General features: G+C 37.4%; 1 protein-coding gene across 3 annotated transcripts in view; it reads left to right on the plus strand.

The window, feature by feature from the left end:
• LOC121330277 (SH3 and multiple ankyrin repeat domains protein 2-like) overlaps nucleotides 1-27,501 on the plus strand; it is a 146,320-nt gene that overhangs the window by 68,263 nt on the left and 50,556 nt on the right. For all 3 annotated transcript variants that reach the window (XM_041276659.1, XM_041276658.1, XM_041276660.1), the window contains 4 exons: nucleotides 876-1,203; nucleotides 7,763-7,920; nucleotides 10,675-10,788; nucleotides 22,258-22,333. In XM_041276659.1, the coding sequence (XP_041132593.1) occupies nucleotides 876-1,203; nucleotides 7,763-7,920; nucleotides 10,675-10,788; nucleotides 22,258-22,333 (676 nt within the window). The remainder of the gene's footprint in view (nucleotides 1-875; nucleotides 1,204-7,762; nucleotides 7,921-10,674; nucleotides 10,789-22,257; nucleotides 22,334-27,501) is intronic.

Below are 27,501 nucleotides of genomic sequence, written 5' to 3' on the forward strand. Positions count from 1 at the left end.
TCTGTTGCCTAGCTGTAAAGGTAGCAGTGCACACAGATAGTTAACTCAGTGTAACTCATTGCAGAGCAGATGAACTGGAGGCATTGATGTTTCTGAGCTGTAATACACAGTTCTTCTGAGATCCTGATAATCAGTGAGAGGTGTGTACCAGCACACAGCTATGTGTAAGAACATGTCTGTGTTTTTAAAAAGCAAGTAACTTCACATGTATTTGCAGTTTGTTTTTCACCCCCAAATGTCAAGGTCTTTAAGGTCATATTGAATGCTTTGGGGCTGTGCTGCTTAAGTAATTTATGTTTTTTTTCCTGTTGTGTTTTCATTAACTGCTTTTCCTGGCTTTGAGCTTGCATTGACTTTGTCAGGCAAATTTGAACAGATTTCCTCATTCCATTCAAAACATGTGACAGTGCGACCATTCAACACTGACAGGTTCACCAACTCTACGTTTATATAGACATAGCTGTATAGAGAGAGTCGGTGGGACTGGCAGAGCTGAAAGGTCACGCTGTCGCATGATTTGAATGGAATGAGAAAGGGTGCTCTGTCCTGGCAATGGGGATTCTCCAGGCAAACTCAAAGACAGGTAAATGCAAATGTACTTCAGATAAAAATGCTAATAGGTCAATATTACAGCAACCAAACCTAGAACCACTCTGAATTATAGAAAATATCAGAATGTAGTACATGAAAAGTAAATTAAAAAAAAAAAAGACAAGTGACGTGTCACTACTACAATATGGTCTCATGCTTTATGTCCACATTATACACAGACATGCACACGCAGGCACCGTGTACTGTATTTATAGACTTATTTATTAAAGACTTTCCATGCTGCCTGTGAGTTTTAACTTTCTTTGGCTTTTGTTTTTTTTCAGTGCCTTTCCGAGAGGCACCGTCTTACACCAATCGGCGGAGGGGACCCCAGAACACTCTGGCCGCGCCCCGAGTCTTGCTGCGCTCCAACAGTGACAACAACCTGAACATCAATAACATCCCGGACTGGTCGGCCTTGCCCTCCACAGTAGCAGCAGCAGCAGCGTCTCCACACCGCAGCCTTTCCCCACAATTGCTTCAGCAGATGCAGAACAACCCCAATGGCACTGTAAAGACAGTCGGGAGTGGTGGCAGGGGGCCTCGCAGCCGCTCACCATCATTAAACCGACTGGGGGAGGAGGCCAAGAGGCAGCCCCACAGGCAGATCAGGTAAGAGTCCACATGTATCCTCAGCAGACCTTTTAAACAGGATTGCTGCACTTGCATATACTTACATATGGAAGGCTTTGCACGTCCGGAGCTCAATGAGATGAGATTTAGAGATGGGACAGGAGATTCAGAGTAATAGTGCAACGGATCATCAGAAGCGTGGTCTAGAGATGAAAAAATAATCTCATGACTAGAGGACGCTCTCCTCTGTGATAATCCAATGTAATGCTTTAAAGTTTTCTGTGTCAGATTGGATAAGATATATATATATATATATTATATATATATATATATATATAATATATATATATAATCTTGTATATATTATTATATTCTTATATTATTAATATTATTAAAATTATTATTATTATTATTATTATTATTATTATTAGTGATTTTAGTTCAAGCCTGTGTGCAGTGCAGTTCAGTTCAGTTCATGCCTTTCACTTCTGGCAGCCTGGTTTCCATTCTAGCTGAGGTTTTGAAACTGAAAAGATATGGTACTACCAATATTGCCTCCAGTGGCCAATGATAGGACAGAACTATCTCTACACAGCCTCTCCCTGTGCAAGGCCTAGTAGTCCGGAGTATGTTCAGGTCAGGAATGATGTGGACTTACAGAGCTATGAGTGAGTAGGTCTACTGTTACTGTAAGTTAATGCTCCTCTTGTTCTCACATGAACACAGCAAAGTAAGAGAGCTTCTGATCCTGCTTGAATTCATATGGTACTTCTATTGGTTGTTGCATTATACAAGTCACATTTCTAATAATATATAATTACTGTAGTTCAATGTGCTTCTTCATTTTCACAGTTAGTTATTTCTATACATCCATCCACCCACCTATCTTACAGATTCTGGAACTTTTTATTTTCAGCCTTGATCTTAGAAAAAAATAAAACCTTCCAGAATGCTGCCAGCTGAAGTGCTTTGCTGTCATTCTTGAAATCCCCATGATGTTATTTTCTTGTAAAGGCCAGATATATATTTGTATGTGCAGTATTTTCACACTGCCACAGTCCACTGTACAAAATTGTTAGGTCATTTATTAAATTCTGTTGAATGCAAATACATGTGGATTTCAAACTCAACTAACATCCCACCTCTATTGGCTTTATTTCATAAACATTTACTATCAACAATTCTGAACATAATTATTTATACTGCAATCAGATGTGCCATTTATTCCCCCTACCACCACGTGGTCTGACTAAATTATTACCAGTCCAGCAGTAAAACCAGTATGCCTCAGTCTGAACAGAAGATGGAATATTGAGGGGGCTGGTGGGATAGGCTAGTAGCGATGAAAAGGAATTTTGTGATCCAGTGAGTGCAGATCTGGTGTACTGTGATGATTGATTATTTTAGAATCCGTCTACAGCATCACATGTACGCTTATACGCTTATCCTTATGTTAACAATGCAAGATAGCAGGGATTCCACAGAGAGCTTCTCATTGGCGATGGTGCCCCAACTGGTTATGGGCTGAGTCATATATTGAGACACACAGTGTCCTGTAGATTTCTCTTATTATTATTGGCACTAGACTGAGCACTTTCAACAATGGTATCTTGAAGGAAAAGAGGTGGTGAAAAGTGAAATAAATGAATAAATATGATATCTCCAGATTTTAATGTACATCTCCGGGACAGCCCCATAACAATGGTGTATCAAGACAGATTGTTGCCGTGACTCATTGCAGCTTATCAGAATAAATAAGTCAATAAATATATAAGTAAATAAATAAATAAATGTGAATCCAGAGAAAAGGAACAAGTTTAGCACAGGGCTCCAAGACTGAAGTTGAAGGTCCGTCTCTAGTCTTCTTAGTTTAAATGCTGTTACATTTCTGAGCTTCATTTTGCTATAAAAAAAAGACTACCCCAAAGGACTGTTAAATATTTTAAAAAAAGACAAATCTGAAAGTATGTGCTCAGAAATAAATACATCTACAAACAGTTGTAATGAACTGGACTGGTGGTAGTAGTAGTAGTTGTAGAAATACATTTAAAATTATTTTGTATTGCTGATTTATTTTGTCCTTTGTTATTAATTAAAAATGCTGTGTAATAACTGAAACTAATAACCCAAAACAATTACCTACTGTGTTTGTTTTTTTTTTTTGTTTGTTTGTTTTTTTCTAGTATAATGTTCCTGAAGCCGTAACTAAAAACACACCATGGTATTTTTCAGGTTTCATGTATTTAAACCCCTAAAGTAATTGTATATATTAAATGCATATCATTCTACTACTGTGATATAATTCACGTGGCTGTCTATACCAGTCAAATGTGTGTAAATGTGTGAATGAACTTTCTGTAAATTAGTAATGTAACAAATCTAGCATTAAAGATTAAAAGATAGGGATGAATTCTTAAAGTAACATTCTGAGCTATTTAAGTTTTGTACCATGCATTTTTTTCTTTTTAAATTTAAAACAAAGTGAATCTGGCACAGTATCATACACCTACCTCATTCAGAGGCAAAGCGGTTAGAAGTTAAGTGAGGTGTTAATTATCCACAGATGATTCTTACACTGAAGATATGCTTAGATGCAGTTTGGATAGAAATTAATCTGCCATTCTTGTCATGTAGTTTTAATTAGAGTAATAATTGTGTGTTGTAATATCTGGAAAGGCAGACTAAAGATGTATTTTTCTTCAGATTTCACCAAGAATAATTCTGATTTTTCGAGTAACGTCTTACTGACAAGGATGGAAGACATGGCTGTCTTTTAAGCTTTGTGTTATGACTTTACAAAGAAACCAGAATTGAATACTTGATATAAGGAGATCCTGGGATATATGGTACTGGATCTATTCCTGTCACCTTCACCATTCGGGGCCATACATTTGAGAGGGACCATGACGAGAATTACATTATTAATAAAATTAAAAAATAAAACAAGAAGAAAGTTAGACTGTACAACGCCTTTCATATGAGACACACATCAAAGCACTACATTATATATGATAAATACTATTCAGTGAACCACTTGCAAAAGCACCATAATTGGTTACAGTGATGCCAAGTTGGCAGCCTCTCTGAATATCAGGTATTGTCCTTCAGGTCAGAATTGAGACGCACTGGCACCAGATTATGGAGAAGCTTATGTAACGCCACGTCTGATTATCACCAGTTTGCTCTGCATTTACAAATCCTTAATCCTTAATCAGATATGCTCACGAGGGTGCATGACTCAGAGCATCAAGGAATATTACAAAACGGAGTCATCAAAAGCATATAACACAGCTGTAGTTGTGGAGGTGCCCTTAATAAAATTGGGGATCATCATTTAAAATCTATAATGCACATGCGTGGTATAGGAGTAGTGCGTTATACTTGAAAATCAGTTCCGATCCCAAGGACACCTGCGTCAATGAAGCCAAGAAACAGCATCAAGAGAAAAACTGGATTTGTTAACAGACTGGATGTCTACATTGATCTAATTGTCTACATTCATCTAATTGTCTACATCAATCTAATTGTCTACAGTAGTCTAATTGTCTACATTAATCTAATTGGATTTCGAGATCCAGCCATATTAATGTCATAATTAATTAATATTAATTAAGTGTGTTTGTTTTTTGTAGTCAGCTAATAACTAGTGTTATGCCGGTAGTATGTTATACAGGACATAGAAGCTTGTAAATGACTTGGCTTGAGAATGGAGAAGTCCCTTTCTGAGTGCGTTGACTCCAAATTGGTTACTTAGCAGCCTTGTAAAAGATGCCAATGATATTGTAGGTATAAAAAAAAGAAACTGGGAGAACCAAGAAGGTACGGTAACTGTTCTCATAAACTAATTCCCAGGGTGATATGGTGCAGATTACATTGTATTCACTGATTGGATATTTGGCAAATTGATCCTTCAATTCAAATCCCATTTTCACATTTTTTTTAATTGCCAGAATATAATTACCTATTTCAGCTTCTCTGCACTTTGTTGATAGCTAAATAGCTCTAGAGGGATGGTGCAGTACTGTGCTGTGAAGTATGAGATGCTGTAAATGTGCTGACTTCAGCTCAAAACTGCTACACATTATCACCTTACCAAAAGCTGAGATGCTGTGTCAGAGTGTGAAGAAAGCAGTGCTAAAATGTTTAAAATGCTTGCTAGAATGAAGAAGGAAAGGTTAAAAGCAGTTCTTCAGCTTGTAGGAACCTTTGAAAAGGACTACAACTTTAAACTAGACTACCCAGTCTAGGTACACATGTTTTAAGTAATTCCTTTTTTAGCTGTTAAAAGCGTACTTTTGTTTGAGTCATTTCAAATATCTAGGTTTGAAATACAATGTATGTATAATTTAAAGCAGAATAAAGAATGTGCTACACAATGCTTATTGTAATGTGTTTTTTTTAGCTCACAATAACCGGCGAACTTCAGTTTTGTAAATAAAATATAAATTGTTCACAATATAAAGTTTTCGACCTGTCTGGGTTAAAATATTGTGTCTGTTAGGTACAGTCATTATTTTAACCTTCCATAATGCTTGACTAAGAAGGTATTTAAAAAGCATATTTTACCTTAGTGTTTATCAGAATCATGGCTGTTACTGAATCAAGGGTTTTTGAAATGCAATGTTATCTATAGCTGGTGACAACAATTGTGTTGTTGACTGACACAAAACGTGCCATAGTGAAAATCATAAAAGTTTTATCAAAGATGTTATTGACATTGCTTCTGCCTGCATAAACAAATCCAGATCACAAATGTTTATGCTCACAAGTTTATAAAGTGCAAGTGTAATAAAATCAAAGTTCATGAGACACAGCGAAAACACTTCCGTGTTTTAGCATCCCTGATCTGTATTCTTATCTCTATTCTAATATTACAATGCTCAAAAAATGTCAGCAGATTGGTGTCACAGATTTTTGCCCTGTTGTGATAATGGGATCTTATATTCTGTATCTAAGTGAATCATACAGTGTGACATTCCAATTATCTTATCGAACCACGCTTTGGCTACTGCTCTGTGTCAGGCTGTCTGACAATAAACAGACGTTTCTATCACACATGGCATTTACCTGGAATGGATTTTCTCCTGTTTAGAAATCTTAACCTTCAGCAGTTAAATACAAAGCCTGTTTCTCCCTGCTAGGATAATCTTGAATTTTAAAATTCTGTCTGTAGGGTAATACAGACGATTATTTACATGTAGACAAGAACAAGTGGTATGATGCTGCAAAATGAATGCCAATGGCATTAACTTTTAGATATATAAAACTTAAGGTGTCAGTTAAGAACTAATGATATGCCATTTTTGCCCCTTTCCCTCAAAAGAGATACCTTGTTATAGTTTGGTCTGGTTTGATTATTTCTTTGTAAAGAGACCAGGCCCAACTATATGTGTGGTTGCTAGGGTAATTCTACTCCAGAGCCTCCTTGGCAGACAGCATATTGGAAATTACTTAAGAAGCTGTCTTTTTGGGCTACTCTGTGTATCTGTCAAAAGTGATGTTTGTGTGTTGTTTTGTGTGTTGACTGAAGTGTCATTATAGGTGGCTGTCTTCCAATGTCAAAACCAAGGTGACAGCCTGTGCAGTCACAACACTTTGAATTCTGAGCAAAAATGTTCACAGTGTTGGGGGGGGGGCTTTGCAAAGGCACTACTGCATGGAATGCAGGGTGAGTATTGTCTGTGGATCCACAGGAAGGGCTGCATTGGCCTTTGCCCTGCCATGCATTAAGGAGGAAAACCGTCATGATTAGTTCAATCTCACCACACCACAGCTATCCCTACAGATTAGGTGCCAAGCAGAGACCAGCGAGAATGGGTCTTGTATCCAGGGTTCAATCGCTTTGCAAAATAGGCTGCTAAGGTGCTTCAAGGCCTTTGGCAAGATTGCAGGTAAATGCTGGTTCATCTTCGGTTAGTATGTGGGTTGCAGTGGTGAGGTCTGCCCTGGGTAATTTTAGTCTACGCTTCAGAATTCAGGGTAGGCTAACCCTCCCCTGCTGTACCAGTTAATTTGGTTTTCAAATGTATTTAAAAAGTCTTCCCACACAAAATTGGGATATCTGCAGAAATGAAATACAGTGGAACTGTCCAGTATAATTATCATCAAAGCTGGTGATAAATGTCCAGCGATACACAGAAACTACCCTGTTCAGTACTTTTAGGAGAGTGGTGTATATATAGTTTAAACTGGATTGAACCACATGATACAGACCGTGGCCTGTGAATACAATGCCATCCTAATACAGTATGATACTGTGCATGCTGTATTCCCAGCCCAGTTTCCCTTTCTCAGTAGTGTCAGTGTTTTTGAACAGTAGTGTTTCTGTTTATTGCCACCAGAGGGTGGTGTTATGTAATTTTGTTTTTGTACAACATACACAGAACAGTGTTGCGATCAAATAAAAAATATATAGTCTGTATACTTAAAGCACCCATTGATTGGCCTATTGGTTGAATTAACTAGCTTGCAATTCCTTCAGTAAACACACAGGAATTTAAAATTCTCAGAGAGTGGCATTTACAAACAAAAAAGCATGTTTGAACTTTGAGAGAAGTTTGCTTTTCCAGGTTGTAATATTTTTTTAATTCTTCCACAGTCCTAATGCAAACCAGGAGGCACTGTCAGGGCTGGATTACCAAGGACCCAAACGCAAGCTTTACAGTGCCGTGCCGGGGAGACACTTTATAGTTGTGAAGCCATATCATCCTCAAGAAGATGGGGAGATATCTCTATACAAAGGCGACAGGGTAAAAGGTTGGTGTCTCGACTGCCTACCCTTATAAGACTTTCCAGGGGTTGTGCTTCCTAAGATGTAACAGCCTGTAGATGACATTCTTCTTGAAAGGAAGAGCAGCTAGGAAGCTTGTGAGTGATGTGTAACAAACTGAAATACAAACACGTCATGTCATGTCTTTATGGAATATTGTACTGTGGTTAAACAGACAGCATGCAATTATATTAACAGTACAAAATAGTATTAAATGGGAGCCACTAGAACAAGTGTTTTGGCCATTTGGTGTGTATGCAGTGCCTGAAGGAATATTAAGCAGAGTTCCTAGCACATGTCTTTAGACAGCAAGATGTAGAAACTATGCTGCTGTCAGCTTTAAATTTGGCCTGGTATGTGCATTGCTTTAGTGTCTTTCTCTTTACAAGAGGTTTTCTTGAGATTCTCCAGATCTCTTGAGAATAATAATTAAAAAAAAAACACCCAGAGAGACAATGAACTAGGATCTTGCCTTTTAAGCACACGTAAAATTTAAAGTCTAATAAGTATCTGACCAACATAAAAATTTGAAAAACAGCCAAGTTGATATAAAGGGATAAACTGTTGAACAAAAAAAATCAACAAATTTAACTTAATCTGTACAAGTACTTGATAAATCCCACTTTTTTATACAGAGGGGCTGTGACTGTAATGGGAGTGAACAGATTATTGCTGACTAGGTACCATGCATCAGCTGGGAGGGGATTGATGTTGTACCATCACGCATTGAACTTCACTTCTGTGGCTGCTGCTTAAGGCACAGTACTCTCCACTTGCACTGATGGCGTTAATTATAATGACACAAGGTCTGTTAATTGTTTTAATCAACATTTATAATTAATATAGTTTTAAAAAAAAAAATCTTAAATTGATGACAGATAATGACAAGATAGGAAACAATCTGTCATCTGTACAGTAAGTTTCCTGAATTATATGTGGTCCCTGTGGTCCCTGTGGTTTGATCTGGAGTCCTCTGCTCTTGCATGAGATAACATGATCCCTACATCCCAACTGCAAAGTGTTTGCAGAATTTCTGTTGATACAATTCAACTTTTTATTTTTAATTGACTAACATAAAAATGTTAGACAGATTCCAACATAACAATGTAGCCATTGCTATGTGAAATGGGTAGGTTTTTAAACTAGGTTCCCTGCAGAAAATTTTTCAAACCTCAGTTCTAATCTGCAGATTCATTTACTTTGTATTTCTTTCTTTCTTTCTTTCTTTCTTTCTTTCTTTCTTTCTTTCTTTCTTTCTTTCTTTCTTTTTGTGATAGCTGTCGGAGTTGCTTCATGTGTTGAAATTAGTGGTGAGAGTAATGTATTCTGCTGACTGGGTCCATTCTTGGGATGTAGTAAAGTACACTCTTTAAATCACCTGTTTTATAAATGTCAATACAACCTTTTCCTGTCCTTTGTGCAGTTTGAGTATTAGTATTATTGCAGTGGAATTGGAAAGAGAAGGCTCTAAACCTGAACTTTTGTAAAGAGGTTGTTCAGGATGTCTCGCATGCCTATCTGAAACTGAACTCCCCACTTCAGCAGTGCTTCCTAAAGGAGACAGTGCATGGAACTGGCTGCATTCAAACAATTGGATTTGGCTTGCCCTGTTCAGTGCTGGAACTGAAAGAAAACACACCTAATGCTTCGCCTCTCAGCCATTCATTTTAGTAGAGCCTGAGAATCTGTTCCCTAGGGGATCTTTAATGAACAAAGATGGAACAATCAAATCAGAGAAAAAGTACCAATTGCTCACTCTCATTTCTAGTTTAGTTAATCATAGTGAGGTTATTATTTCACCATTAATATATAATTTCTCTCTCCTATGTGCAGTTTCTTAAATTGCTTTAAGCCACAAGGAACACTGCACTGTAGTAATGTAATGGTGTGTTATTTTAATACTATATATGTACTGTAAGACTCTGCATATGTTGTAACCACACAGAACTGCTGCATTTGTTTAAAAAATATATAATAATCTAAGCAGATGCAGTGAGATACTGTCTGACATCCTTTCTGTCTATGGTGGAAGCATGTAGTCGGTGTATATACTGTAGATACACAGGGAGAGCTGGCTTGTATTGGTTTCAAGTGGAATTTATCCTATTAACAAGGGCTTTCTTGAGTTGTAAAATGTCTTGCGACCAATAAAGTTTACAGCCTCAGTATGGCAGCACAGCAGTAAATTTGCTTCCAATCAGCTTTTAAAACACGCCGTGCAGAAGTTAATTACCACTGATTGGTACTTGATTGTAAAGGTGAGGGAAGGACTTTTTTCTTTTTTTTTTAAATCAACATATTAATGAATGGATATAGTCAATATCTGCCAATAAAGCATGAAAAATGAAGCGTCTTCGCGTATCTATATATATATATTCTATATATATATTCTATATATATATTATATATTATATATATCTAAAGAAAATAGTGTCACATTACAATGTTTTACTCTTTGTTCGTTGAACTTTCAGGAATTATGTTATTTTGTTGTTTTCTTTTCATTGTGTTAAATGAACTAGTGTTTTCTCCTGGAGTTAATTAAGGACTCCCATTCAAAGTGAAAGGGCTTCGGAAATGTTACTGATGGTAATATTAGAGTGAATCAGGAGTGTGATTTGCATCTACAGGTGTATGTGTGTAAAATGATTTGTCATATACAGGTGTATGTGTGTAAAATGTTCACTGTTAAGCCAGTACTTAAAAGGTCAATCTAATTATGTTTGTCCTTTGTGTCCTAGTTCTCAGTATTGGCGAGGGAGGGTTCTGGGAAGGCAGTGCTCGGGGGCGAGTGGGATGGTTTCCTGCAGAATGTGTGGAAGAAATTCAGACAAAGCCAAATGAGAGTAAACCAGGTAAGTGAACCTGTGTGTGACTTTAAATCTCGGAATGAGTTCTCTCTCAAGCACTTTCATTAAGACCGGCTGAGCTAATATGATACAGTGTGTGAAATCAGTGGAGGTGCACTGGTACGGATTTACTGTAGTTGGAGGTAGCCCTCTATTTATGCTGAACTTTCAATAGACGTGTTAAGATATTTACTTTAGTGGAACACTAAGTTTGCCCAAACTCGATAACTTATAGTGGCAAAAATAAGAGAAAACTTGAACTGTTATGTACGCATCTTTACAAATCTGTACATGTTTCAGTGGTGAAAATATAAACAGAAAAATGAATGATATTTTTACAGCATGGAAAAACTAACATTTTAAGATCAAGCTCGGGATTTGTAATGTGAGCATTGTGTATCCTGCACATTGACAGGAAGAGCAACATTGTCTTCTGACTCTTTAATGCCACTAGGCAGCACAGTTTACCTTCTTTTGAAAATGCCTACTGACTACTGTAACCCCTATCATCTACAGTGGTGAACAACATTGTATAAAACTAGATGTATATTTTTGTACATATTATTTACTGTTATTGTTACTTCAATTGTGGGCAACAAGATTGAAAGTATGGGTGTGGGTGTTGGGGGGGTAGAATGCTGGATTAAGTTCACTTCTGTATTAAAACGTTGGCACAAATTTTAGAAATAAAAAGGAAAAACTTAAAATTATTTAAGCATAGTTTACTCAAGAAAATGATTGCTGTTATTTGTTAAATAAAATCATCATAGATCTTAAGTTTTGAAAACAAAGCGTGTCTTTCAAAGTGTACCGCAACCTATTGCTTTAGTCATCTTCCGCAGATGGGACTCAGCATGCATTTGGGCAGTTCAGTCTGTAGTTGACAGGTATCCGCCTCAGAGCACAGAGAGGAGGGTTAATATAATCACACCTGCTTAGTCCTGGCAGGGCCTGGACATGCCTTCCTGCTGGCCTGCTGGACAGTGGAACAAGGACTTGGCCGACCAGCCTTCCTAAATCTCTCTAACTCCAGGATCCCGCTGATCTCGCTGATTGCATCCCCCTGAGCTGGTTCTGCTGTCCATTTTTCAGATATCAAATTGAAAACAAATCCCAGCATGCAGTTTCACCCCCTGCAGAGTTGTTAAGAGTGAGTTAGTGCTAATTTAGTCTGAGCCATTATTGTAATAATGCCACCTTTAGTTTCTTAGTGAGAGAAGCATTTACACTAAGTGGTGACTAAAATAGTTTTTTTTTGTTATATATATATATCTTACCTATCAGACCTGGGGTGAATTACAGTTGCATTTGTGCACTTCGTATTTGTAACTGGGATTGCAGTTGAATCTTGGCACACCTGTGTAATTGGAATTATACGATATAATTAATCAATTACAGTTAAAGTATTCATTTATTTGCCATACGATCATAATTCTTGTATTTTCATCCACTTTTAGTGGTCTCATTTGTTTTAAAAAAATGGTTATATAGTATGTTTCTGTATTAATACCTAAAATGTAACAGTCACTAACTGTCCCACAGTGAGCTCAGATTAAGAACTAAAATCCAGCCCTCCAGTTCTGAAGGATATCATTCTTTTTATACATGATTGCTTAAACCCATGTTTCTGTAGGTCGTATTATTATTGTTGTTGTTTTTTTTAGTTGTCACCAATGGTTTTTTACCCTGGTTTTCTCCCAATTTGGAATACCCAATCATTATTTTTTATCCCGGTTCACCGCTGCAACCCCCCGATGACTCGGGAAACGGAGGCTGGAGCGCGCGTCCTCCGAAACGTGTTCCCGCCAATCCGGCATTTTTCACACTCCGGATCCACAGCGAAGCCGCCAGACCTATAGTGCCGGAGGACAACCCAGATCTGAATGGCTCCACTGCAGACCTGCAGGCGCCCTGTCAGCCACAGGGGTCGCTGGTGCACAGTGAACTGTGGATTGTCTTGCTGACCCAATCCCTCCCTACCCGGGCGGCGCCCCCTAGGAACCCCCGGTCACGGTCGGCAATGATATAGCCTGGATTCGAACACGCGTTCTCCAGTCTATAGGATGCATCCTGCACTCCATGTGAAGCGCCTTTACTGAAATACTTCATAAATGCCCATTTGGCCTAATGTATGTATGACCCTGGCCAGATATTTGGCTTTACAATCCAATCAAAGTCACTGATAATCATTACCAAAGTCAAATTTTTTAACATAATGCGCATACAGTTACAGAGAGTAATTAAGCACATTTGTAATTTCAAGAAATAAAATACAATTAATCCATTCATTTTGATTTCCATCTTGTATCGCTCTTGGCTGCGTTTCATTCCGTGGCATTTGATGTCATTATTTTAGTGTGTACTAAGCTGTTTAAATGGAGCTATTTCAACAACAAAAAATCCTGGCAGCTATTGCTGCCTGGAACAAGTCCCCTGTAGTGAGACGGCTTTGCTGTTGCACGCACAGATTCAGTAAGGCATGTGTCTCATCAGAAGCTGTGCTGTTAAACAGTGGAATTTAGAACTGATTTATTGTTGTGCTTTGTGTTGTCTACGGTTTGCATTCTTTCCTTAATTGTTTTCTCTGATCTCTGTAATCCTGACTGGGAAGTGAATGTAAGGGTCATCGTACTCTGCAGTACTCGCTAAACACTTTCAGTCAAATGTTGTTTGTTTTTTACAGTAGAAACAGTACCATCTTCTATGCATATGAGGAAAGGGATGTGGGATAGAATATGAAAGGGGAGTGTCTGTGTTTTTAAGCATTAAAATCAAATCTGAATATATATATTTTTCTCCTCCCTGCAGTTATCTCTTCAAAGCAAAAAGTGATACAGCATCTATCCCTTCTGTTGTAAAAAGACAACCGGATATGAGAATGTCATGTTTAAATATTATAAAATAACAAAATTACACAGTGTACCAATTATACAGATAACATAACAATAACTGTATAACATGGTGATGTTTTGCTGAAAGTGCAATTGTGAAGTGATATTGTAAGCTTGAGGTCCTGTCCACTGTATGGTTTTAGCAGATTATATAGAAGTAGCAGTTCATTTGAATCTGCAGCATTTAATGCTCACTTGAATACAGATCAATTGTTTGCCTTTAAAACATTTATGTCACTTAACACATGAGGAACAGTGAAATAAACACTGTGGTCACTGGCAAATTGGTATATCTTCACGCACCTATACAAACAGCATCAGTTTGGAAAAGATTTTCAGAAAAACAGTCCTGTAGAAAGTGTATTGTACAAGAGCATGTAAGTGCCATAGAATGTAATTGAAACATGGACTATATTTAGTAGGTGTGATAAGCATGTGCAGAAATGCTTATACTTCTAATGGTATACTGTAAACCTTTGAATTATTCAACTCCAGTGGAATGATTTGTGCAGTTAAACTGAGACCATGGTTTTTAGTAACGTTTGCATACTGTATGATCCCAGTGATTTTTGTGCTAGATATTGTCTGTGCTAAAAGCTTGTGTGGGAGTGAAGATGCGCAGTGTGTTCTCCCTCCTGGTTCTGCTGAAAAAAAAGAACAGCAATTGCTGTCTCTCTCTCCTGCCCTTGTGTAGATTTCCCTGGCTGCTTCCTACTCGCTCCCACCTCCATCTAGCCTCACACCCACAGCTGCTGTATTGCATTGCCGCTCTCTCTGGATTAGCCCAATGCATCTAGGCAGGTGCCTCCTTAGCATCTTCAAATAACAGACTGTCAGTGATACAGTGAATGATCTGGGGTCATGCTGACTGTTAGAAATTAAGCTACTCAATTAAGACTGAAATGTAAAAAAAAACAGGTTCATGTCGCTTGCTTCTCTTAGTCATCCGATTGGTTGAAGTGTGCATAATCATCAGTCATATTAGAGCTGCAGTATGCTCTACACTTCCCTACATTTTTGGACACAGCTGCCCTGTCCTTCCAATGCTTCTCTGCAGGGAACCCTACACATCGCTTGTCAAACTGTTTAATGTACCATTGAAGATATCGATTGGGATCCTGCTGCTGTAGAGAAAAGCATGTGGATATATGTGTTGGCTGTTATTTGGCAGCACAGAAGACCTGCTGGCAACTATTACACAGCAGTGTTGCACTTGGTACGGGCAGTGTTGTGTGATACAGTGCTGTTATGGATTCTGTCCTGTCCTCTTACAGTGAGATGAGATGAGAGGGTTAAAAGGTCTGCTTAGTCTTCCAATAGTTATGCAAAAGATGCTTTCGGTGTAGTAGATTGTTATTTGTTATGCTGATGCATTTTAATAACAACAGTAAATGTACACACACAGGAAAATGAATGTTTCTTCATTAATTAACATGCTATTCTAGTAACTCATTTCAGTAACAGGCTGGAATTTGGAAAGCTCTTACTTTTGCTCTTAAGATGGAATTTGTATGTTAAAGGTACTACCAAAAAGCATGCTACATTTCCCACATCTTTTGTGTGTTAATCTTATTAACATCAACACTCTTTTATTTAAAGAATTATGTTCCTTCTAAATAAAAGTATTGTTTTCATGTTTCAGTAAAAGCAGTACCAGCTACTTCAACATAAGCAACTGTTTTGCAAAAGCAATACCGCCTTGAGCAGAAAAACTGCTAAGAAAAAGCAATACTTTAGTTCGCTGCAGCTCCTGTAAGTTGATTTTCTTTTCTGTTCATCTCCAATGGCATGCATAATTGCTTTGGTTTTGAGGCACCCTTCATTTCAACCCTCATGCAGATTCCTGATTGATGCATTTCCATGGAAACATTCTCTACACTGTAAAACTGTTGCTATGGAGAGGGCCTTGGCATGATGTAGTTTTTTTTTTTCTTCTTTTTTTTTTTCTTCCTGGCTCTAAACAGAAGCAAAATAGTGTTTCTCAGTATGTGGAATTTGTTACATTTTTTTTCTTTCATTTTTGTTTTTGTTTTGTTTTTTGTAAGAGAATTGCTTTATATGGATTTCAACATGCAGATTTTGTGGCAATAAAAAAAAAAAAAAAAAAAAAAAAAAAAAAAAAAAAAAACTTTTGTCTAGCTGTGGATTGTACAGTTGCTTAAAATCAAAGGGTTTTCCTCCATGGTGCCTCATTTTTTACTGGAATCTAAGAAAAATCATAAAAAACTTATATCGCTTACTGAGGGCAAATGGACGAAACACCTAAATCAAGGAAGAAAGTCCACTTTGGAGGTACTGCACTGTGATTGTCCAAAAAAGTAAACTGTAATGAATCTTAATTAGGACTAGCTTTTTTCACTCTGTTCTTAAGAGGGTCAGCAATTTGTGTGTCAAGTTTTAGCTTCTCTGGTTTTTCCTGAACATGCCTAGTGTTTCCTGCTGTACTATTTCTACATTCAGACTGCAAATGTAATTTCATGCTGCTACAGTACATAGTGGATCCTGTAGCTTGCATTGCAAACAATCAAATTTGAAGTTTCAAATCCAGATTTTTGCCCAATAACCCTGTTCTTGTGCAGATAAATAAAATCTACTATTTTAATAATAACTGTTTAGTGCATAGCTGGTATATGTTTTTTTTTTTTTTTTTTTTTTTCTAATTCACGAGCTAGTAATAGTATGTGTTTTATTAATGTGAACAGTTGATACACTCTGGTTAATGCAGAAGAGTATGGTCTGGAGTCACGTGCTGAGATTGTTGCACTGTGAAATCACAGTTCCAGTTATTACTACTGTACAAGATTCAAAACCGTCTCCTGTCATGTCCCTGCTGAAGTTCTCATCATGCAATTTACATCATCCATAGAAAAGAACTTCAGAGATCTGTTAATGGAGATGCTGTGTATTATAGAGTTATAATGTAGGTTTTTACAGTATGTGACTGAGAATGTGATTATATTCCAAATATATTTTTTTGTGTCCTAGCTGGGAAATGTAATTACTTTGGCAATTCTGAAAGGTGTTCAGTATGCAAAGTTGCTGTTACAGAATTTTACTATGTAGTTCATTTAACAGTTCGTATATACTGTAGGTATCAGAGAAAGAATATGTATGCTAAAGGACACGGGCAGGGCAGTAACACAAACTGTATTACAGGTAAGCAAAATGGTTTGTATACTAATTTATAAGACATAGAATCATATCAGGAATGTAATGACCAAAAACAGGTAAATTGCTTGTGAGCCGCAACAGGGGGAGCTAGTATCTAAAAGCAAGCATTTTCTGTTTACTAAAAGGGCACTATATATATAATATATATATATAATATATATATATATATATATATATATATATATATATATATATATAGTGTGTGTGTGTGTGTGTGTGTGTGTTGTGAGTGAGTGTGTGTGTGTGAGTGAGTGTGTGAGTGAGTGAGTGTGTGAGTGTGTGAGTGAGTGAGTGTGTGTGAGTGAGTGTGTGTGTGTGAGTGAGTGTGTGTGTGTGTGTGAGTGAGTGTGTGTGTGAGTGTGTGAGTGAGTGTGTGTGTGAGTGTGTGAGTGAGTGAGTGAGTGAGTGTGTGTGAGTGTGTGTGAGTGTGTGTGTGTGTGTGTGTGTGTGTGTGTGTGTGTGTGAGTGAGTGTGTGTGAGTGAGTGAGTGTGTGAGTGTGTGAGTGAGTGTGTGTGTATATATATATATATATATATATATATATATATATATATATATATATATATATATATATATATATATATGTATGTAATGGGTTGGGCTATTCAGAAGGGTAAAATCCCAAACTGTATGATGTATTTCTACATTTTTTCGGATCTGTTTTTTATTTCACTGCCTGTGTTACAAGAAATGGGACACCACCGGAGCCCTACACTGATGTTCTATGCTGCACACAGTCAAAGGGGTGTACAAACTACTCTAATCCCCATGTTATCTGTATAAAGGGCATTGTTATCAGCCGTTTACTTTTGAGATGTAATGGTCCAGTGCTAGATTACCTAATGTGTTCGTGCTAATGAGTTATCTCATTGATCCATCTACTTCATTGTATTATGTTTAGCTTTTCATCATAAAAAGATAAATATATTAAGTTTTATTGATGGCTTGGATATGTTTATGAATCAATAGGTATGCAGCTACTTCTAAAGTCAAGTGCCAGACATTGACAATGCGGCACTATATGCAAAGTGGTAGTGGGCTGGCATGAGTCATTATTACATGCATTCACATAGCATGAGTGTGGCAGAGCCCCTGGCAGAAAGAAACACTGATCTGAAGCATAGGCAAGCATTGCAAAAAATAATGAGGTATGGTAAAGCAAATTAATAAACATGGCAAATCAAGGTAAACTGTGGTAAATGCATAGGATAACCATGAGAAAAGCATGGTAAAATTGCAAAAAAAAAAAAGAAAGATTTGAATATTATTATTATTATTATTATTATTATTATTATTATTATTATTATTATTATTATTATTATTACATTTTTGAAAAAGAAAGAAAGAAAGAAAGAAAGAAAGAAAGAAAGAGAAAGAAAGAAAGAAAAGAAAGAAAGAAAGAAAGAAAGCATTTGTCAGAGTGGTGGCAATTCATTGGCTATATGGAGTAATATGTCCTTATCAGCTGAACCAGTTCTCATTCAGCTACCACCGTGGTGGAATCAGACATCATACTAAACTGGATTTGAAGGCACTTTTGTCTCTTTTATGTTTATCATTTACCAGATAAATCCACTCCATTGTAAAGCCCTCATGTACTAAAATTCATTACAACAACACCGTGGAAGTGCCTAAGTGTCAATGGCAGGGTTGTTTCAGCTTGTGCAGAGGGCTATGGAAGCTTTTATTATTATTATATTATTATTATTATTATTATTATTATTATTATTATTATTATTATTATTATTATTATTATATTCTCTAAGCAGAAGTGATACTGTGATAGTTAGTGACTTGTAGTCTATGTATATGGTGCGTTCACAAATCCATCCTCATACAGTGTTGATCTCATTCCAGTAGCAGGCGAATACAGATGTTCTAAACATAAAAAACGTGAATAACATATACCGTAATTAGAGAAGCAATTCTCTTGTTCACACATTTTTATTAAAGTATGTCACGCTATTGATATTAGTAGGTATTACTTTGTTCACGAGGTTTGTGTAGCATTTTAAAGATGATTGTGGATTCGTTAATCAGCCATATATCAGCCCTGAACTCCCCTTCCCTTCAAATCCACACAGCCACTTTCAGTTAGAATATTCATAGGATTCATCAATTAAAAGATCAAAGGGTGATATCATAGACATGTTTTCAGTAAAATTTGCTTAGGTCCTTTTAAGTTCAGCCAGGGTCTTACCCCTGGAAGGATATTTCATTGAGTGCACTATGGTGGTTTTATTTTATCAAACGTTTGCTACGCCATCAAGGCTGTAGCACTGAGTTTACGCCTGCCTTAAAATTGCCCAGTATGCATCATGACACTTTTGGCAAAAGAGTTTGGCAAAATTTGTGCCCCGGCAGAGCGTTACTTTCCACTTTACCGGGCTGATCCTCAGTGTATCTCTTTAATTCCGGATGCAGCTTCGTTTTGTACTAATATAGAAAATTAATTGTGGCAGATTTGTAAACGCTAAAGCAGGAGTAGATATTTGCTCTATTAGAGTTATTTTGTTTGGCACAGGCTTCAAAATGATTTTTTGCTGCAAGGAATTAGTATTGTCAGAAGGGACATGGAGCCGAGGCAGGAGAGGTGACAATACAGTTTGACTGTTTCCTCAGGTTTTAGCATGATGCTTCAGTCATGCATTTTAACTGACAGATATTTATATTGCACTATTTTACAGTCAACATGGTTTTAACAAATAGGGCTAGATTCTCAATGCTGTTTACTCCAAATTGTCATTAGTGCAATTTTAATAATTAGCCACAACTTTTCAGGTTCTGCCTTCTTCAGATAGCATGGTAGAAATAGCCAGGTAGACTGATGCTGTTGGAATCTGAAATGTTGTACAGTGGCTATTTATTAAAACAGATTCACCTTGGATATAGAGCTTGATGTTCTTGAGTTCACTGTACTCTATAGTATATACTTACTGTACAGTACACACAGTGGCTACACGCAGAATACAGTATGTACCATTTACTGTAATACACATTAGCTGTGAAAAAACAGGAATGGAAATAGACAGATAATTACGTAGATCTACAAACAGACAGATCTGGAGAGACTTATAACCCAGGAATCAGGGGGTGTGCTGATGCGCTTGTTATGAAAATCAGTGTCACTGGCTGATGGAAGGGTTTTATCTTGCAGGATCCGATCTAGAAATATAGCACTCCTGGCACTTATTGGCAAAGCCTATTGTAGGCCGTTTGAGATACCACAAATTGATGAAAAGAAAAGATACACTGTATAGCTTTACCTTTCTTGCTGGCAATGACTCAGAAAGAAGGGATGGAAGAAAATTACTGAATGAAGTTTGTGTTTCCAGATCAAGGACAAAAAGTGACTCATGTAGCTTGCAGAAGAAGCTGAAGTAGCGCGCTGATTACAAACCTCTTCTTATTGTTTCGAGATCAGCAACATATACAGCACAATGGCTCACTTGGTTGTAACATTTTTGATTAATTGTTTGAAACCTGTATTCCTGGAAAACAGCGTAGTGAGTTTGGGATGTTCCCAATATTGTTGCTGTTTTTGGTATTTTTCAATTAAAATGGAAGGAAAACAAGATTCTTAGAAAATAAGAACATAAGAAAGTTTACAAACGAGAGGAGGCCATTCGGCCCATCTTGCTCGTTTGGTTGTTAGTAGCTTATTGATCCCAGAATCTCATCAGGCAGCTTCTTGAAGGATCCCAAGGTGTCAGCTTCAACAACATTACTGGGGAGTTGATTCCAGACCCTCACAATTCTCTGTGTAAAAAAGTGCCTCCTATTTTCTGTTCTGAATGCCCCTTTGTCTAATCTCCATTTGTGACCCCTGGTCCTTGTTTCTTTTTTCAGGCTGAAAAAGTCCCTTGGGTCAACACTGTCAATACCTTTTAGAATTTTGAATGCTTGAATTAGGTCGCCACATAGTCTTCTTTGTTCAAGACTGAACAGATTCAATTCTTTTAGCCTGTCTGCATATGACATGCCTTTTAAGCCTGGAATAATTCTGGTCACTCTTCTTTGCACTCTTTCTAGAGCAGCAATATCTTTTTTATAGCGAGGTGACCAGAACTGCACACAATATTCAAGATGAGGTCTTATTAGTGCATTGTACAGTTTTAACATTACTTCCCTTGATTTAAATTCAACACTTTTCACAATGTATCCGAGCATCTTGTTAGCCTTTTTTATAGCTTCCCCACATTGTCTAGATGAAGACATTTCTGAGTCAACAAAAACTCCTAGGTCTTTTTCATAGATTCCTTCTCCAATTTCAGTATCTCCCATATGATATTTATAATGTACATTTTTATTTCCTGCGTGCAGTACCTTACACTTTTCTCTATTAAGTGTCATTTGCCATGTGTCTGCCCAGTTCTGAATCTTGTCTAGATCATTTTGAATGACCTTTGCTGCTGCAACAGTGTTTGCCACTCCTCCTACTTTTGTGTCGTCTGCAAATTTAACAAGTTTGCTTACTATACCAGAATCTAAATCATTAATGTAGACTAGGAATAGCAGAGGACCTAATACTGATCCCTGTGGTACACCACTGGTTACCACACTCCATTCTGAGGTTTTTCCTCTAATCAGTACTTTCTGTTTTCTACATGTTAACCACTCCCTAATCCATGTACATGTGTTTCCTTGAATCCCAACTGTGTTCAGTTTGAGAATTAATCTTTTGTGCGGGACTTTGTCAAAAGCTTTCTGGAAATCTAAATAAACCATATCATATGCTTTGCAATTATCCATTATCGATGTTGCATCCTCAAAAAAAAATCAAGCAAGTTAGTTAGACACGATCTCCCTTTCCTAAAACCATGCTGACTGTCTCCCAGGACCCTGTTACCATATAGGTAATTTTCCATTTTGGATCTTATTATAGTTTCCATAAGTTTGCATATAATAGAAGTCAGGCTTACTGGTCTGTAGTTACCTGGTTCAGTTTTGTTTCCCTTTTTGTGGATCGGTATTACGTTTGCAATTTTCCAGTCTGTCAGTACCACCCCTGTGTCAAGAGACTGCTGCATGATCTTGGTTAGCGGTTTGTAAATTACTTCTTTCATTTCTTTGAGTACTTTGAGTACTCTTCCTTGTCTTGCACATGGACGTGCATTGAATGGGTTATGTACAGTAAGCTGACTCTCTTAAAAGGGAGCAAGTACAATTAACGATTTGAGGATACGGTTTGAAAACCAATGGAGATGTTTTATGTTTGGTTTAAATATAATATGATGCATATTGTTAACTGAAAGAAATGAGCAAGTGAGAAATACACTGGGTATGTTTGTTTCAATACAAAATTAAAGGAGTCTTAAATGTCTGTATAATGGTCTATTTGTGCTATTATAATCCGTACACAATGCAGATCTAATGGCAGATGAATTCTAATTTGTTTTAATCTTCTCACAGAAACCCGAACGGACAGATCAAAGAAGCTTTTCAGGCACTACACTGTTGGATCCTATGATAGCTTTGATGCATCAAGGTAAGACTGATCTCTGTTTTGTATTGCAATATTAAATGTGTCGCTCTATGGAATGTTAAAATAAGGCTTAAGCACTCAAATTTCACTGTGGTGTTTTTTAAACTTCAAGTGGCGCTAGAAACATCACATGATAATTCATGAAATGCATGCAAACAGAGTACTGACGTGATGTTGTTTAAAAGCCAAGAACTGTAGAGAGGAGCCATGCTGTAGTTACGACTCCATGCTATGTGTGTTGTAGTGCAAGTGCTACTGGAATGCCATTGTGGGGGAGCTGTGATACATGACCATTACTGCCTCATAACAAGGGAGCACCATGCCACCTTCAAACACCTTCTTCTCAACATATATCTGACACTGCATCTTGGGCGAATATTTGGTTTCATGACAGGGCGCCAATGATTTCAAGATAGACAATTGCAGGTACACACAAGTGATTTATAGCCAGTGCCTTTATGCCAATGGGGGAGGCCTTTGGCAGTGTGTTAATGTCCTTACTGTATTGTAACAGTACTCTAGGCTATAGTGTTTGAAATTGAAGTGAATAAATATATTGTAATAAATGGATAGACCAAAATAATGTGCGTCAGGCAAAAAAAAAATTCCTGTAATACCCCTGAATGTAAAGTGATAATACTATCATTGCAAGGTGATATAACTATCGTTCAGACCCAATAATACATCAGAATGGCTCGTGCAGAGTGGAGCCGGGTTTCAGTCTAACCACCACCCAGACCCGAAAGCCGACTCCCCACTCAAGTAAAACCAACATGAAGCAATGGCTCTCTCAAAGAAAAACAGTACTACCAAAGAAAGACTGCCATTTGTCCAAAGGCAAGAAAATCTGAACACCATAAAGAAAACAGTCTTCAACATTCGCCTACTGCAGTCCTACCTATCACAAATTGGTGAGTCACTGGCAGTAGAAACCATACCCACCACCCAGCTCGACAGTATTATAGCAAACTTTATCTTTCAATTAAAAAAACAAGACGGCTGTGAATATGAGCCCAGCACCGTTCGAGGAGTCCTGTGTATCATAGATAGGCACTCAATAATAAAAAACTGCTCTGCCTCAATTTTTCCAGAGTCCCTCTTCAGTGTTCAAGCAGACCCTAGATACCCTTCTAGCTAAACGTCATCTGCTCAGACTAAAATTGTTTAGCGTTTCCAGTTCTTGATCATATTTCATAGTGTTTCTCAATCTCCCACACTCCTTGGCGAACTCCCTAAGTACTTCCCGCTTCCAGATCTTCATCCTGTTGTCTGCATCTCACTGCTCCTGACCGATAAATGTAACTCTCCCACAAACCGTAAGAAGCGTATTTCTCAGACTCTGAGCCATATATTACAAAAGATCAGGTTCAGTGTGTATAACCAGGGGTAATACCACCTCTAGGTTCTGGGGATCAGGATCCTCTCAAGAGCATCCCCATGGTATTACTCTCTGGGAATACACTCTGGACCAGCCATTAGTCTATTTATATACAAAGCATCAGTTATACAGCAAACATATTAATACCCTACAAATGTGTCTTAAATTACATCATGAGCAATTTTACATCACACTTTTACGTCAATTTTACGTCACCCAGCCATTTGGTTTGCATGAGTTTGATGTTTAGAGGGATCAGTGTATCGACAAGCCTTTGAATTCCCAATGAGTTAGCAGTCCGTAATCCGAACTTGTACATTAGTTTGACACCTACTGTATCAGAAGTATATTGAGTCTTTTGTTGTTGTTTTTCTGTTTGTTTCTTTCATTGGTATGACAGCTCACATCATCCAGTACCTCCGAATAGTCTATTTTCCATATCACAAAGCCAGCACTCAAACCAGTAAGCACTGGGCACAATGGGCTTTGCTTCCAGGAGTTCCTGGTTGTACAGACGTGTTGAAAGACCTTGTCCTTTCAGAGAAGGGTTGAGGGACAGTGACGATCAGTGGGAGGATGCTATGTGATTTTCATATTCGCTACTCGTTCTGTGAATAGAATCTGGAATTCTCTCCTGTTGGGGGTGGTTCATCACATCTTACCATTACATTAACAGGTACATGAAAACACATCTAAAAATCTGTGTTCAGCAATTTGCATATTATATACTTGGCTTATCGTGATGGGGGCTGAAACAGTTTACATTCATTAGTAGTGAATCAAAGTTATTCAGTATAGGTAGCAAATGTGAAGTACGGTATAGCAGTATTCAGCTTGTTCTTGCATACAAATCATTGCAGCAAAGTGTTGGTTAAAAATATCTAACCAATCAAGGTACCGTTGATAAATACTGTGTTGTGGCTCTGATAATATGGCCACGTATGGTACTGCATTTATTAAATAAGCAAAAAACATCAGTTTAAAAACCATGTGCAGTCCTTGGTTCCTAGTGCCTAATATTAGCATTATCTAGAATGTGACATAACCTGCTTTTTAAATATTTCTGGGTAGAGATTCATACTGATGTGCCATTAAAATTCTATCTTAAACTGAGTGTGCACCTAAATCCAAATGCTAAATAATTTCATATTGATGCCGCTCTAAAGGAGTGCTAGGAACAGCATGGTACAAATGGAAACCATATTTGTTTGACTTCAGTAATCGAGAGATTGCTGGTTTGTTACCTGTAATATACGTTACATAACCAACAAGACAACTTTGCTTTTTGCACTGGCAAATATAAATACTATGCTGGGCTGGTTACACACTGCAGTGTCTTGAGTAGTGATTGGTGCTTCAGTTGGGGGTACATACTGGTGCATTTCTCATTGGGGGAGGGGAAAAGGAGCTAACCTATTTACAAAATAGTCTCTTCCTTAAAATGATTGTGAAACCACTTTGACATGCAGCCATTGGGGTTGAAATGCTGGACTAAGAAACTTAGCCAATATGTAAGAGTTTGGAAGGGTTTTTTTTGTTGGCTTAATATATCTGCATATTTTGTTTAATGCTTTAAAAAGATCCATTGAATCTACATTAATTTAATAGTAGATTATGTTGGGTTGTCTACAGTTTGTATGGGTGCTCTTTGAAATGCTAACAACCATAAGATGACCTAGGTCATACAGTGATTATACAATATCCTGAGGTCCTTAGAACTAAAAGCTAGCCTTACAAGACCCCTCAGTATTTTATCAGCCTTCTTATTTGTACAGAAGAACCATCCTAGTGTTAACCACCACTTACAATGTGTTATGGTATGTTACACAAGATATATATTATGGTTATAATATATATATATATATATATATATATATATATATATATATATATATATATATATATATATATATATATATATATATATATTCAGGATGAGATGAGAGGCCCATTCTTTCCTGTATTGTCAACATTAACCCTATAAAGCTATTGCTAGGCATACGCATGCAATAAGGCCTGACAGGCGTGTACGTATACATCGAATATATAGACTCCTCGAGGCGTTGTGAGGCACGAAATGAAGTCGAGTGTCTCCACCCCCTGAGAAGTCTGTATATTCAATGTAAACGGACGCCCTGAACGGCCTTATTGCATTTATAATCCAGATAAAACTGGATTTGACAAAAAATAAATAAATAAAAAGCGTAAATCATGTTTAGGGCAAAATTATTATTATTTTTTTTATTAAATAGCCTTACGCCAATAAAGTAGTCCCATTTATAACTTTGAACTGCACACTAAGTTAAGATGAGTAAATTAATTTTATTGGAACATGCAAAAGAAAGTACATCTTTATTTATGATATTGTGGACATGGCCATTGAAGAAATACACCAGGAGGCAGAGTTGAGACGGCACTGAGTTGTTTTTTTTCCCAGCCACTGACAGTGCAGACACACTGTTTGAGCAGAACAGATGGGAGGAATAAAAATAAATACAACAACGTCTCGGATTTCAGTAATTTCTCAAGGTTTGTGTCTGAGAGGAGTGGATAATGTGCAGAAGTGTCTTTTAAATTCTGTGAGGCAACGCAGTGATTTAGAATATCTGACAAGGCTCCAACTGTCTGTATCCATCCGATATATCCATCCTGGATTATAAAACTGCTTATAATTAGTGTGCATGATTTGCACTTACCCTGGGATTCCAAACAGCTTATAAATCAGCCCTGTCAAGACAATGATAAATTCTTGCACTTTAGAAAAGTCAGTTTATCTTTTTGATAAAGTTCATCCGATATTTTATTTTATCAAGACCCATTGATAACTGTGCAGTTAGTGTCAGTAGCGTGAGATTGGGATCAAGGACATAGCTCTATAGAATTACAGGACAAACAGTTGCCATAAAGTAGATACTGAATCACATACCAAATAGACACAAGGATCATACTGGCACCAATGCAAGTGTAAAGCAAAAACCTTGCCATGAGGGTTATGCAAGTTTTATATGTTTTGCATGCATGTATGAAATCGTCCCATATCATTGTATCACACTTGCATAGATCCTGCTTTAAACATGCTGTTTGTGGTCTTGTTCTTGGTATGCCATGTTGATGCAGACAGTGCAAACCAGGAAACTTTACAGTACTTATGATAGGGGCTGCTATGAGCTTTTTTTAGTCCAACAGACAACTCTCCTTTCTGACTGGAAGATTTTAACTCTGAGATGTAAATAAAATGTCAACAAACCAGCTGAATGTGGATATAAACCCTGAAGAAGTAAGCATGTGACATTAAATTATGCAGTGGGACATTGCTGACTAGATTACAGTGCTATTCACTGAGGAGTGATTTTTTGCTAACAGTCCCTGGCAGTTCAGTGGAGGATGGGCAGGAGAGGCACCACAGCTACAGACATGCTGATGAATTTGTGGGCTTTATCTCCATACAGATGACATCATTGTTGATCTGCTTTATCTATTGAATCTTATTTCTTTCTTTATTTATTTTTAATATTTAGAGTGACCAATTATTATTTATTTATCCCCTCCGCCCCCCCCCCCAATTTGGAATATCCAATTATGTTTTTTCTCTTCACCGCAGCAGTTTTTTTGTTTTGTTTTGTTTTCTATATGTGTCTGATTGTATGTGATTGTGTCACCCTGTTTACTCCCTACAGTTCGAGTTGTGTTGCTACCAACATGTTTTCTCTGATGTGAGGAAGTGTGCTTGGGTCTGTAGACCTGTAGGAGTACCCCTTTAATGAATTACAAAGGGGCGGAGAGCTGCTCTGAA

Source organism: Polyodon spathula, chromosome 17 (genome assembly GCF_017654505.1).
Source record: "Polyodon spathula isolate WHYD16114869_AA chromosome 17, ASM1765450v1, whole genome shotgun sequence".
Classification (NCBI taxonomy): domain Eukaryota; kingdom Metazoa; phylum Chordata; class Actinopteri; order Acipenseriformes; family Polyodontidae; genus Polyodon; species Polyodon spathula.